Source organism: Silurus aristotelis (assembly GCF_946808225.1).
Source record: "Silurus aristotelis genome assembly, chromosome: 7".
In the NCBI taxonomy this organism is placed as follows: Eukaryota; Metazoa; Chordata; class Actinopteri; order Siluriformes; family Siluridae; genus Silurus; species Silurus aristotelis.
In genome coordinates this window covers 7,971,170-7,984,819 of record NC_139580.1, presented here as the reverse complement: position 1 = coordinate 7,984,819, position 13,650 = coordinate 7,971,170, and the positions used below count along the sequence as shown (strand labels likewise).

The 13,650-nt window shown below is 39.4% G+C and overlaps 1 protein-coding gene and 1 long non-coding RNA gene across 2 annotated transcripts; both read left to right on the top strand.

Annotated features, from left to right (window-relative positions):
* The first annotated feature begins 3,687 nt into the window (after window positions 1-3,687).
* On the top strand, window positions 3,688-4,376 carry LOC310729206. The gene is made up of 2 exons (XR_014534502.1): window positions 3,688-4,205; window positions 4,258-4,376. It is a non-coding gene; the product is annotated as an uncharacterized lncRNA (long non-coding RNA).
* Window positions 4,377-4,640: 264 nt separating this feature from the next.
* LOC310729055 (tripartite motif-containing protein 14) lies at window positions 4,641-12,362 on the top strand. The gene is made up of 7 exons (XM_083547022.1): window positions 4,641-5,254; window positions 7,612-8,366; window positions 9,377-9,472; window positions 9,738-9,986; window positions 10,101-10,123; window positions 10,978-11,126; window positions 11,470-12,362. The coding sequence occupies exons 1-7, from the start codon at window positions 4,870-4,872 to the stop codon at window positions 12,024-12,026; spliced, it is 2,214 nt and encodes a 737-aa protein (XP_083403148.1). The 5' UTR covers window positions 4,641-4,869; the 3' UTR covers window positions 12,027-12,362.
* Window positions 12,363-13,650: the final 1,288 nt, after the last annotated feature.

The following is a 13,650-nucleotide window of genomic DNA, read 5'->3' as shown; positions in this document are numbered from 1 at the left end:
CTGTCCTGCATTCTGGTGCAACTTCTAAACCTGAACGTTCTGCTCACTCCACATCTTATTGCATATAAGATCGTTATATTTAGTATATAGTTGCTAGTGTGATAGTTGCAGAGATTCTCAAGCCTTAATTGCATTGAATAAGTGTAGGCCCTTTGGCACATCTTCTTTGGCTCATCTTATACCTAATTGTGTACTGACCCTTCACTGAAGAACGATTTTGGATACTGTGCTGTGTATTGGTCCAGCTCAGAGCATTACAGAAGACAGCAAGTTCACATCCAGCAGAACGGTGAACTACAGACTAGTCTGTTGAGTATACTGTAGCCTCTCAAACCTCCAAAGCTAATGTCAATCTCCATATGCATAAAATGTAAAATACAAACACACTGACACACGAATGTTTTATGCAGTACGTGTTTTATCCAACTATTCCCAAAAGCTTTGGAGGCTTCAGGTTTTATTTATAAATGGCACTGAGGACTACTGAGGTTACTGGTAGATAGATTTGGAAAAAGAATAAGAAAACTTTGTCGTATAAATACATGTATATGTGACAGGTTCAGTACTTTAAATTGCACTCGTGATCTTGGTGGATATTTCCCGGGGGAAGACACGGTCATTGACCACACCTGTGGCTTTACAGAAAGGCACGTCTAAACATTACGTTGTGATTCTTTCGACCCGTGTTTTTGAGCAATAGTCTTTGTCGCCTTCTAACTCCTTTTGCTTTTCTCTATGGAGTCTGCTGTAGTGTAAGAATTTTACCTTGGAGATGTGGCCTGGTGTTTCAGACACCGGTGGAAGCCGTTGTACTGCACTGCTGAGTATTTTTAAATGAACCTGCTTTGTTAATCGGTGTGATCCATTGGGAATTGGATAGGATTATCGGATACGTCTGTTTGTGTTATTGTATTAATCTTACGCTGTGGTACTCTGGTTCTTCGAAGCAGTCCAGACGTTTTTATATATATATATATATATATATATATATATATATATATATATATATATATATATATATATATATATATATATATATATATATATATATAAATCGGCATTTTGTTTTGATTGTGTTTGTATCTATTTTTATGTGAAAGCGGTACGATTGGAGATACTGAAGCATAACAGCAGGGATGAGTGTATTTCGTTTTTCTTTTTATTTATATTAACAGTGTTCATTAAATTGGTTCACTGTCCTATGTTTGTTTTTAGAATGTTGTTAAAGTAATTTCTGTCTTTAATCAAGTACCTGGAAGGTCGTTCATACCAGGTAACATGGAGGGGATCCACATTTGCCCCATGCAGACTCACCACTGGTGTCCCACAAGGTTCGGTACTTGGTCCCCTCCTTTTCTTCCTCTATACCCACTCCATTGGTAAAGTCAACAGCACTTCTCTGTTCTGGCACCAAGGTGGTGGAATGAACTTCCCCTAGATGTCCGTACAGCAGAGTCCCTGACTATCTTCAAGCGACAACTGAAGACCTACCTCTTCCTGAAACACTTAAATTAGCACTTTCCAAGTTTGTGGAATTCTAGGGTTATATTTATATTAAGTTTGTAATTTGGCGTACCAGTGTAAATGTATTTATTACTAGAGACTAAAAGCACTTTTGTACGTCGCTCTGGATAAGGGCGCCTGCTAAATGCCGCAAATGTAAATGTAAATGTAAATGTAAGTCAAACCAGCAGCGTCCTTTACATTGTTGTTACCTTATCGCTTAACAACTTTTCGTGGGGTTTTGTTTTATTGTCCTGGGTGGTAACAGAAACTAGGTGGCGTAGTCGGATTTCTCAAGCATTCTAAGCTGAGGGTTACATATAGTCGTATTCATTTCACTGCACTCCCTAGTTTGTAAGAAAACTAGGAAACGAGTACGGGGTCGCCCATTATATGTCGCCCATGAAGCAAATATCATTGCTATCTCGGAAAGTATATCGTTACCAAAACAGCGGTGTGGCAGAAGCTTGCAGATGCCACTCCAGATTCCACAATAGTGCTATCTTTAGCCTGTTGTAGCCTGTTTTACACATCATATGGAAATCTGAGCAACCAGTGTTTGTGAGTTCCATTGCCTGACACTATTGTTATACAAAATAGTCCACTAAACGTCCTACACAATGATCTGCGGCTTGTTTCGAGGACCATTTCTCTATGCCAGGGTGACGGGAAAAGGACGTGAAAAGAGGTGCACAAGATCAGGAGCCTGCTTTTCCATCCATCCTACACTTAAATGTCTGTTCAGAGACTGTTGCATCTTTGATTATTTCCAAACACCACCATTCAGCTAGATCAGATTTCTAGCCTCATTTCGTACTTACACCCACTCTTTACCCTCTGTCGTCTTGAAACACGACCAACACACTTTTTTCACAAATAACTGTTGCTAAATTACCATGTAGAATAATCATATTTACTGTAGTGCAGTGGCAGACCTTCTCTGCTGGGTGAAACATCAGAATCACAGTACTGTACACTTATTGGATCAGACTGTACTGGTTGGTGCTGCACTACACTGTGCTTACTATCACATGGTGTTTGCACGCATGCAATTTATATAGTGTGTGTGTGTGTAGTGTGTGTGTATATATATATATATATATATATATATATATATATATATATATATATATATATGCACAGGTGGTTGGGGTGAAAGAGGCAGATGTAGAGGACAGGGGGTATGGAGACGGATGATCCGCTGTGGCGCCCCCTATTGGGAGAAGCCACAAAAAGAATAAGTTTTGATGACGTACTACTAGTGAAATTTGTTTCTGCTTTTGCTTAATCCTTAATCTAGTGATGGTGAGATGCTTTTAAAAGTAGCTTTATAGTGACATCTGTTGAAGAACAGTTAAAAAAAATACAACCAATGTGTTTAACATCAGTTTGAGGGCCACCTGAAAAAAAATCTAAGAATACAATAAATAACGTCGTTGATTACTAAATTGATGATCCACCAACATCAGCTTCCACTGTTCATTAAAAGTTCTTGGAGAACAGTCTGCTGTCGTGGTGCTGAGAAACAGATGCGCTCATTGAACTGCACGTCAAAGACTCATTAACATATTTGCGCAATAGCGCCCTCTTAAGTCACAAAATGGTCACAGCATCTGGCAGTGTATTAAATACTGTATTATCTTCCAACAGCACACAAATGTAACCATCGATATCAGACACAAACTGTCTCTTTTGTGCAGTCTGAAATGGCGACTCCAAGGATATCGATGGATTTTGTGACGTAAGAGGGCGCTATTGCTCAATATGTAAATGAGTCTTTTCTGTGCAGTTCAATGAGCGCATCTGTTTCTCAGCTCCATTTATTCAGCCGGTGCTGTTAGACTTTATAAAAATAACAAATAAATAAAACAAAACTTCTTTTACTTAGTATTGATACTTTTTACATTTTGAATTTTTTTTTCTTCCCAGTTTGTTGTCTCATTACCACTTGTTTTTTTAAGTTATCTGCACCATCACTTATCCACTTAACTTTGGTGCTGAGAGTAAATTAAACTCTAATGTAGACTATGAACCATAACACCATTTAATGCTGGTCTCTGGTGGGTTGCTTTGGGTGGGTTGCTTCGTGACATGAAATTACAACCTACAAAACACTACGTGAAAACATTTCTTTATGAAAATAAAACAAAAAACAATATTCTGGGTGCACAAATATGCCCTTCGTTTATTACTGCGCCTCTGTCCAAGATAAACCAAACACATTCTATAGGATGATTCTGATTGGACAGAAAAACAAGAGCTATTTCTTTAGTATTTTGTTCAAAGCGTTAACATTGTAGCACAAGTTTCGATCAGGAGAGAGGCGTAAACATTAAACGTATACAATTGAATCTTTCAGTGTTTAAAAATTATTATTTGAATTTCAAATTTATCCTAATATTCCTGTTTTTTATCAATCAATTCATTCATTCGTATATTTGTTTTGCTGGTATTTTATATGCAACAAATACCTTCGTGTCGCTGCGGATACAATCGTAAATACGTATAATAAAATATAAAGGCGTCGTAATAAAAAACATTAATTGATAGTCAGTTACATTAGCGACATGAGTACATTACATTTGCTAATCAAGAAAAACATAAACATAAGTCATAAACATAAAGAGTCAGTTCAGGCTACTAACTATATTAAACAATAAATGTTTACAGTATTTTATTACACCTCATTACCTAAAGCAGGGGTCACCATCAAGGTGCCCACGGGCACCAGGTAGCCCGTAAGGACCACATGAGTAGCCCACCTTTTCTAAAAATAGCTGTTTCCTACTTTGTTAAATCATTGTTGATAATTATTGTGAGAAATCATTAACATGATCAGTGTCTTCACATAGATGAATATCATTAATTATTAATAATTACATATAATAAAAGGTAAAATGAGCAAAGTTGTTATTTCAGATCAAACTGAAAACTGTGTGTATCAAACTGGTAGCCCTTCACATTAATCGGTACCCAAGAAGTAGCTCTCAGTTTCAAAAAGGTTGGTGACCCCCTGGTCTAAGGGTCTTGTAAAGCTATAACACATACACACATATCGAAAACACTGATTGAAAGACTAAAAAAAATTTAGTTTTTAAGTTAATTTAGTTTAATAATCAATTGTTTGATTATTTCTTGTCTTTTCTGGAAGGCACATGCTAAACAAAAAGGCTGTGCTTGGCATTAAAGTTCATCATGTCCAAAATCAGAAGCTTATATGAGAAAGAAACCTTGAGATTCAAAGCAGAACCCATCAACATCTGGGTGGCACCAAATGCCATCCAGATATTGGGTCAACTCCTGTTGTCAAATATGCTGTAGACACAATTGACTTGAGATGACCCATGGAGAGCTGACACCTCCAACATGGTAGCGAGGTTGACTTGTTTCTTCTATTTCCGGTCCAGCTTTAGACCTTCAAAAGAAAACAGGCTCCGCCCCCTTTTTTCCGTTTCGTTTTATTTCGAACCCGCGTTCCCGCGCTGCTTTACTGAGCCGATCTGGAACATGGGATCTTCTCTGGACAAGCTAGTTGACCACCGTGAGGTTTGTCCGTTGTGTCACTGCGAGAACTGGGATCTGATCACACTGGAATGTGGACACGGGTTTTGTAGGAAATGCGTAAAAGAGCTGTGGAGTGGCGCATCCACGGGCCCGTACTACTGCCTCGAGTGTAACCATGAAATCATGAAGCTGCCGGACCTCTTTGGAGAAACAGACGGAGCTTCAACATCTACAGGAATACGCACAAGTACTGGTTAAGCTTCTCAACTCGTTCCTACGCGTCGTGCTTTTTCTTTCCTGCTCTCACGCGCGCCATATTTTCCCCCCCCGTGGGAGGCGCTGGCGTATTAAAACCTGGCACTATTCCCACTTCCCACTCAGTTACTCATATTTACATACACATAACTGTATCTGTCACATCTCAGGGTGCATTTGAATCCACGCGCAACATTGATTTCATCCTGCGTGTTTATTTTTTTTTTTCATTTTTTTAAATGAACGACTTGAAAGCTAAGCTCGATTTCTTGTTACTTTAAACGTTACTTTGTTACTGAGTCAATCGTTTGATGTCTGTGTCAGAAAATAAGGTTTATTTTTTGTAGGGGCGGATTTGAAAGAGGGGGCACTTTTTTATGATCATTAATATTTTAAGATTTTCACAAGTCAGTTTACAGAAATGTATAGATTTAGTTTCAGGTCCCAGGTGACTAAGCCATAGGAAAACTTCTTGACAGAACATGAAGAAACCTGGAACGAATCCAGATGTTTAGTTCTAAGGTTGGGAATTAGTTATTAGTTTAATATATGTGACTGATTCGAAAATCCAATAAAATAAGTGCAGAAACAAAACACATCTCAGATTTAACTCAATAAAGCTGCTTTGGGAAAATGTCTATTGTTAAATGTGCTATGGTTTTCACTTTGGTCATCCAATCATGTGGAGGCAGCATATCATGCAGGTACGGGTCAAGAGATTTGCATTGAAGTTTCACATCAAACATATAAATGGAAAAAAGTGTGATTTCTATAACCTTATCATGGTTGTAAGTGGCGGGCCGTGCATTTGGTACCTGTGCCTTCAGTGGGGACGTACCCGATTTAATCCACCTCTCAACACCACCACCATCACGTCACGATTATAGAAACTCCAAACCTCTACACCAACCGCAACTGTGTACCTACATCATCTGGAGCAGTTCAGAATCAATATTTGTCTAATAACATGACACAAACATTTAATTTAAATAAAATACAACCTACTCACCAGAGATGCAGACTCATAATGTGCAGCGCTCCTCAGAGGCTGTAATCCAGTGGTACCGCTCGTATTCACTGGTCTGGAAGTGGAGAACAAACCCTTTCCCGAGCTGAGACATGCTAGCTAGCTTCGGGGTTGGGTGACCTCCTCACGATGTCTAGCTTTTCCTCAAATTGTATTTTTAAGTATGTCCGAGACCAAATAAATAAATTTTCCTCCGTAGGCATAAAAAAAAGTTTAACTCGCATGTATTAATGTTTGCAGAGTGCAACAGTCGAACTTGACTAACAGTTTCCCTCTGACCAACCAATCAGAGGACAGGAAAAAATAAAAAATAAAAAAATAAAAATGTAAGGCGAATATGAAGTCTGATTGGTTAAAGAAACAGACACACTGATAATATTATTTAAAGGTAAAAAGGCCATCAGTACTGACGTTGAAGGCCCTGGGCAGATTAGATTGACATGGCAGCACATAGAGGATGAAATCTGATTGGACAAAAAATCTAACATACACATACTGGAAGCAGTGCAGCCAAGAGAAACGCTACAGAATGAAGAGAATAAACTGATGGGAATAAATTTATACAATTTCATGAAACAAATATTAGAATTTAGGTTGACTTGACTTGACTTGAATTTAGGTTGTAGATGTAGGTCAGTGCTTCTGATAGTGTTTAGGCCAACAGAAGACTTTGCTGCCCCTGACCGCCCGCCCGCCAGATGGTCTAAATATTACAAAAACAAGTGTGTAGTAAAAGTGGTCCGCAAAACAAAAAGCATTCGGTCTGTAGAGGGTTTTATGTTGTAGAGATTAGTTGAGTATAACCAGCCTGGTATGAGATGACAGGACATTTATAGTAACTTAATTAGTCTCAAACTGGGCTGTTTTTTTTGTTTTGTTTTGTTTTAATGGCCATGTAGGTGCACTCTATGTTTTAGAAAGCGATTAACTGGCAGGATGCTTACAGGCTTATAGCATCCAGTACCTGTTAGTATTTGTTTGACAGACCATACAATATAAAATACAATAATACAAGTATATATTGTCAAGTCAAGTCAAGTTTATTTGTATAGCGCTTTTCACAACAGACATTGTCTCGAAGCAGCTTTACAGAAATTAACAGTTAAGGTGAATGGTAATGCGTCTGATCGGTGTGCTGATGATGCTTAAACAGTGAAGTAGATAAATACAAGGTGTACCTAATAAAATTTTTTAAGGTATTATATTATATTAGGTATTAGATTATAGCTTCTTACTTTAGGCCATGCTGTACTACAGAAAGGATTTCAGTTTGATTGTAAAAATGCAGTTTTTTTAATTGTGTTTTTCTGTTTTCTTTACAGGCTTGAATCTTGGAAAGCACTTTTCTGAGCGCTACTCATCCTTAAATTTACTAGGGAAAAGGAAATTTGGCTCGTCTTCATTGAGACAGAACATTGGAGGATGTAGATTAGGCACAGGTTCATCTGAGAATCACACAACCACCATTAATGACTCGTCAGACAATGAGATACCGGCAAAAAAGAGAGCGTCGGAACGACAAAAAAGCCCTCATGTGCAGGACACAGTCCAAGCATCCATGGCTTCAAGTGTTAAATCATGTTTAGAGGAGAGTCACAGAAGCAGAAATTGTGGCGAAGCATCCTCTAGTGGAACACAGACACAAGAACCACCACCACCACCACCACCAGGCAACACTAAATCCAAGGAGTCCCCACAGAAATCCAACAGCAATGAAGAACAGACAAAAAGTCCAAATAAAAAAGCTCAGGAATCTAGTGAAAGGCCTGCTGGCTTCATCATCTGCCATTACTGCTCCGGTCATGAGCAGAGGATGGCTGTGAAGACCTGCCTGGTGTGTGGTGCCTCCATGTGCTCAGAGCATCTCCGGGTTCACTTGGAGTCACCAGTGTTCCAGAGCCACCCACTGGTGCCTGCTGTAGACGACGTGTCTCAGTGGAGGTGCCAAGAACATCAGGAGATGAACCGCATCTACTGTCGTCCTTGCGGGGTGTGCGTGTGCACCGTTTGCACTGTGATTGGCTCGCACAAGGATCATACCTGCATCAGCATCAAGGAGGCTGAGAAAGAGCTCAGAGTGAGTATGACTAAAACATAAACTGGAAATGCACAGTTGAGTAAAATCTGAAGTTTTCTAATCTAAAGCCATTCATTTATAAGTGTTACATTAGTTTCAAATTATTTACATCCAATTTAAAACATGTAGGTGGAGAAATGGCGTAAGATATTATGACATTCCTCAAGGGTCACGTTGAGAGCGTACATGTTGTGTGAGCGAGAAGACGAGATGCGCAAATTCTTTTTCACTCATACAAAAATGTGTAAATCTATGGATTAAATAATGTAATGTCTTCTTCTTCTTTGGCTGCTCCCATTAGGGGGCGCCACAGCGGATCATCCGTCTCCATACCCCCCCTGTACTGTACATCTGCCTCTTTCACACCAACCACATGCATGTCTTCCCTCACCACATCCATAAACGTCCTCCTTGGTCTTCCTCTTTTCCTCCTTCCTGGTGGTTCCATCCTCAGCATTCTCCTACTGATATACCCCATGTCCCTCCTCTGCACATGTCCAAACCATCTCAATCTCATCTCCCTCACCTTGTCCCCAAAACATCCTACATGCACTGTCCCTCTAATAAACTCATTTCTAATCCTGTCCATCGTCGTCACTCCCAACGAAAACCTCAACATCTTCAGTTCTGCTACCTCCAGCTCCACCTCCTGTCTTTTACTCAATGCCACTGTCTCTAATCCATACAACATCACAAGTCTCACCACAGTCCCATAAACTTTCCCTTTCACTCTCACAGATACTCTTCTATCACAAATCACTCCTGCTGTCACTCTTCTCCACCCTGCCTGCACTCTTTTCTTCACTTCTCCAACACACTCTCCATTACTTAAATAATGTGATGTAACAACCCATTATTATTTAATGTAATATAATTACCCAGTATTTACTTTTCTACTCTTTTCAACAACTATTTATTTAATTTTTCTAGCACTTTCATTACTTTTACTTTCCTTTAGCTTATTGCATTATATTTATAAAATCATTGGCTTTTCCCCCCAATTTTTTCAGGCCTCTCTAAAAACCGAAATGAAAAAGATACAGACGAAAGAAGCAGCCATCTTAAATGAAGTGAAGAAGCTCACCGAGCATAAAAGCAGCGTTCAGGTTAGTATTATTTATTTGTACGGAATGTTTATAAGACGTCTACTCCAGGCCTTCCTTAGTTCATTCCTCTGTAGCCTTGAAATATGGATTTGCTTATGGATTGCGCTTCTGTTTTATGATTGGCTGAAAGAAGGATTGCCTAATAAAGTGTGTGTGTGTGTGTGTGTGTGTGTGTGTGTGTGTGTGTGTGTGTGTGTGTGTGTGTGTGTGCGCGCGTCACCTTGCATATTTTTTTGTCTCTTTTTTTGTTTTTAAATATATATAGGAGTCACTAGAGGGGGTGCGTACCGCAGTAGTGCAGCAATATCAGGCCATGCGAGAGGCTCTGAAGATTGAAGAACAGCAGGCATTGCACTGTGTGTCCCAGGAAGAGAACCGAGTGCTGAGGAGCATCCAGGCACAGCTCGACATGCTCACTCCAGCCCTGACCACCATTCAGCACACCTTTCATCCACTGACTGATTTAGCAGACTCACAAGGGGCATCACGACTTCACGACCAGGCCTTCATCATGGTACTAGCTAGTTGCACAATAAAGCCTGCAAAAAAATCAAATAGAGACTGACATTATAGAAATGTGAAAACTTTTGTGAAAAGAATGACGAATGTGCATTTCCTTTCTTTTTAGGAATACAGAAAAATAACAGAGTCGTAAGTACATTGTTTTTACTGAAATTGATTACACATTTTTAGTTTTTTTATATAGACATGCTAACCTTATTCTGTAAGGATTCAATTTCATTTTCATGTCAAAGTCACTTCAATGCATAAGTTGTTTAACCAGAGAATAGACTTTGGACTTTTATGACGTCAACCTTTATCGGAGTGCAGTGTGCGAAGTATATCCAAAAAAGTGCTATAAACGATACATTTCCCAACATCAGCACAGTCCTTTAAAAAGGCTGCAATTAGAACAAGGGCTGATGGAGAAGCGTGTTTGATAAGCATTGTATTGCAGTAATTAAAAAAATTATATATAACTACTGTATATATTACACCGAATATTGATCTAACGATGACGATAGAAATGGGCAAAAAAATTGTACCAGGATGTGCGCATCTCCTGCCTTGTGAGAGGCTTTATTCCCCTAGTGGTCGCTCAGTGGAATAGCACATATTTTATATTTCAAACCAATTTTAGCTCTTGTCTCTCTTCTTTTCGTCCACGTCGCCCCACACCGAAACAGAGCACCCCTGGTTCCGGCCTCCACTTATGACCTGGCACTCGTCCGCATGTTTTACTGCCACATACATATATTCTGTAAAGTTAGATAGTGTAAATTGCTCTGTTTTGCTAAATTATATACCCCATTCTTTAAGGCTCCTGGGTAGGGTAGGCCGTGTTTTGATGTTACTGTAACACATGTAAATCGGGGACTAACTGTATACGTCTGATATATAAAGTGTCAACAAATGTTAATAGAAATACAGTATGTAAATTCAGACTTGGCTAAATCAGTAAAACAGGCAGTAACTATTATTCTTGATGTCTAATCCTCCTCTAGTTTGAACGGCTTGTCTGATCCTGTGGAGAATCTGGAGCCAGTAGAGGAAGTAAACAAGGGCAAACTGGATTGTCTTCAGGATTGGACAGAGAGGAGACTGGACATCGTGGTCATCTCTATGCCTCACAGAGGCCCGTTTAGACTGCTGTGTGAGTGCTCTCGCTAATCTGAGTACAGAAAATGTGTTCCTTGTTTGAACAAACCTACTGTCAGTCATCACTAAATAATTTGACAGAGCAGTGGGTATAAGTAGCCTGTGTGTGTGTGTGTGTGTGTGTGTGTGTGTGTGTGTGTGTGTGTGTGTGTGTGTGTGTGTGCGCGCGTGTGTGCGCACCTGCATAGGTGTCTGTTACTGTTGTCATTTCTATTGTCTGTTTGTGTTATAATGAGTGTGTATATTTGCTTTAGTAAATGATCGAGTGCATGCTAATATTTAATATAGAAAATTTCAATGGATTAAACATAACATTTGTATTACTATACACCCTGCAGATGGTTTAAGTCCAACTCTGGACCCTGACACGGTTCACCCGAAGCTGCTGCTCTCTGCTGAGGACAGGCGGGTGGAGTACAGTGAGGTGCAGCAGGACTACCCAGATCTAGAGTCTCGCTTTAGCGTTTTCCCCCAGGTGCTGAGTAAGCAATCACTATCCCAAGGCCGCCATTATTGGGAGGTGGAGGTATCTTTAGACGAGGGCCGCTGGAAGGTAGGTGTTTGCGGTGAGCATATAGGCAGGAAGGGGCAGAAGGATGCTTCCCGTCTTGGCTTCTACCCAAACTCCTGGTGCCTGGTTTATGAGAAAGGCAAAGTGGAAGCACTTCATGATAAGGCAACCTCGGCCGTGTGTGCCGTCGGACTGCAGAAAGTCGGGGTGCTTTTGGATTTTGAGGAGGGTAGCCTGTCATTCTTCAGTGTGGGTGAACAGGGAACTCTTACTTTGCTGTACAGCTTCCAGCATGAGTTCTCTGAGCCTCTCTACCCTGCTCTGGCTGTGTCCAAAACACACCTCATGATCTGTGACCTGTTTGCTCGATCCACTACAGACTGAAAATGAGCCAATATGTGACATTTTAAGATGATTTTTTTTTTAGTGTGTATTAAACATTAAACATTTTCCATTAAAACCTGGGGAGCAATAACTGGATTTTTCAATACATAAAACTATGTACTTTTTACAATTAATTTTTTAATATAATTTTTTTTAATCATTGGAATACATTAAGCAATATGTGGGTCAACCTCAAAATGACCACTATATAGTAAATAAACAGAAAGGAGGGCATTGTTTTTTGTTTCCTTTTGTTTCTACATTTGTATTACAAATTTCAAATGTATTGCACTATAAAATACTTTAGATTTTCTATAAATATTTCGAATTTCTACACTTTTTTTTGTCTGTTAATTTTTTTGTAAGTTATTTGTACTCAGTAGGATTTGCATATTCACCTAAAGAAAGCTGGATATGTCTATATATGCATTATATTCGTTCTCCTGGATCGAGATAAATATACATTTCATCACCTTGTTTGGCTGCTTTTTGGGTGGTCTTTTGTGTACCGTAATTTCCAGACTATAAAGCGCACCCATATATAAGCCGCACCCACTGAATTTTACAAATATTTTTATTTTTAACATAAATAAGCCGCACCTGTCTATAAGCCGCAGGTGTCTACACTAATGAACTTTACACAGGCTTTAACGAAAGACACATTACACACGGTGTAATGGGTGAAATATGTTGCGCTTCCTTTAGGAGCATATCGGTATTTAGGGAAAAGACCGGCACAGCATTTTTCCGCTATTACTGCGTGTGTTCAAGACCGAGGAATATGTCCTTATTATTTTCTGATGCTCATTTCTAAGTTTCTTTGTCTAACCTGTAACGCTGTTGCCAAGAAAAATAAAAAAGCACGAGTTTTGGAAACTATTTCTCTCGAGAGTTTTTCTTTTGGCATCGTCGTGCGTTTTGAAAAAACGCTTTATCTCCCGATGCCGTGCAGCTCAGAACACAGGTGAGGTGCGTTTTTTTTTCCGATTCCGTTCGAATGTTATGTCGCTCAGTTTTTTGGCTTGAAGTTTGTGGAACCGGAAAAAACCCAGGAAAAATTCATAAATTAGCCGCTTTGTTGTTTAAGCCACAAGGTTCAAAACGTGGGAAAAAAAATAGCGGCTTATAGTCCGAAAAATACGGTAAATGTTTTTAAAAGTGTTCACCAACACTATATTCTGTGCCCAACTGCTTAAACATCTTATACAATTTTTTATAAAATTCATTCTGCTTATCAATTCCTGAAAATATTCAAAGTATTAACTTGAATACAGCTCTCTTCATTTACAAACAGCTTTGACTCCCCGTAAGCAGGCTTTCTCCATTTCCACAAATTACTTCTTCGGATCATTTGATATATCTTCTTCCTCTTTCTGTTGCTCTTGTTGAGGGTCGCCACAGCGGATTATCCGTCTTCATATCACCCTGTCCTCTACATCTACCTCATTTAAACCAACCACCTGCATGTCTTCCCTCAGCACATCCATAAACCTCCTCTTTGGCTGCCTTCTCTTCCTCCTTTCTGGTGGCTCCATCCTCAGCATTCTTCTACCGATAATGCACCTGAATGAGAATGGGAGGAATTGGAACTTTTGGATGATAAAGTGCTTCAAAATCTCTTATG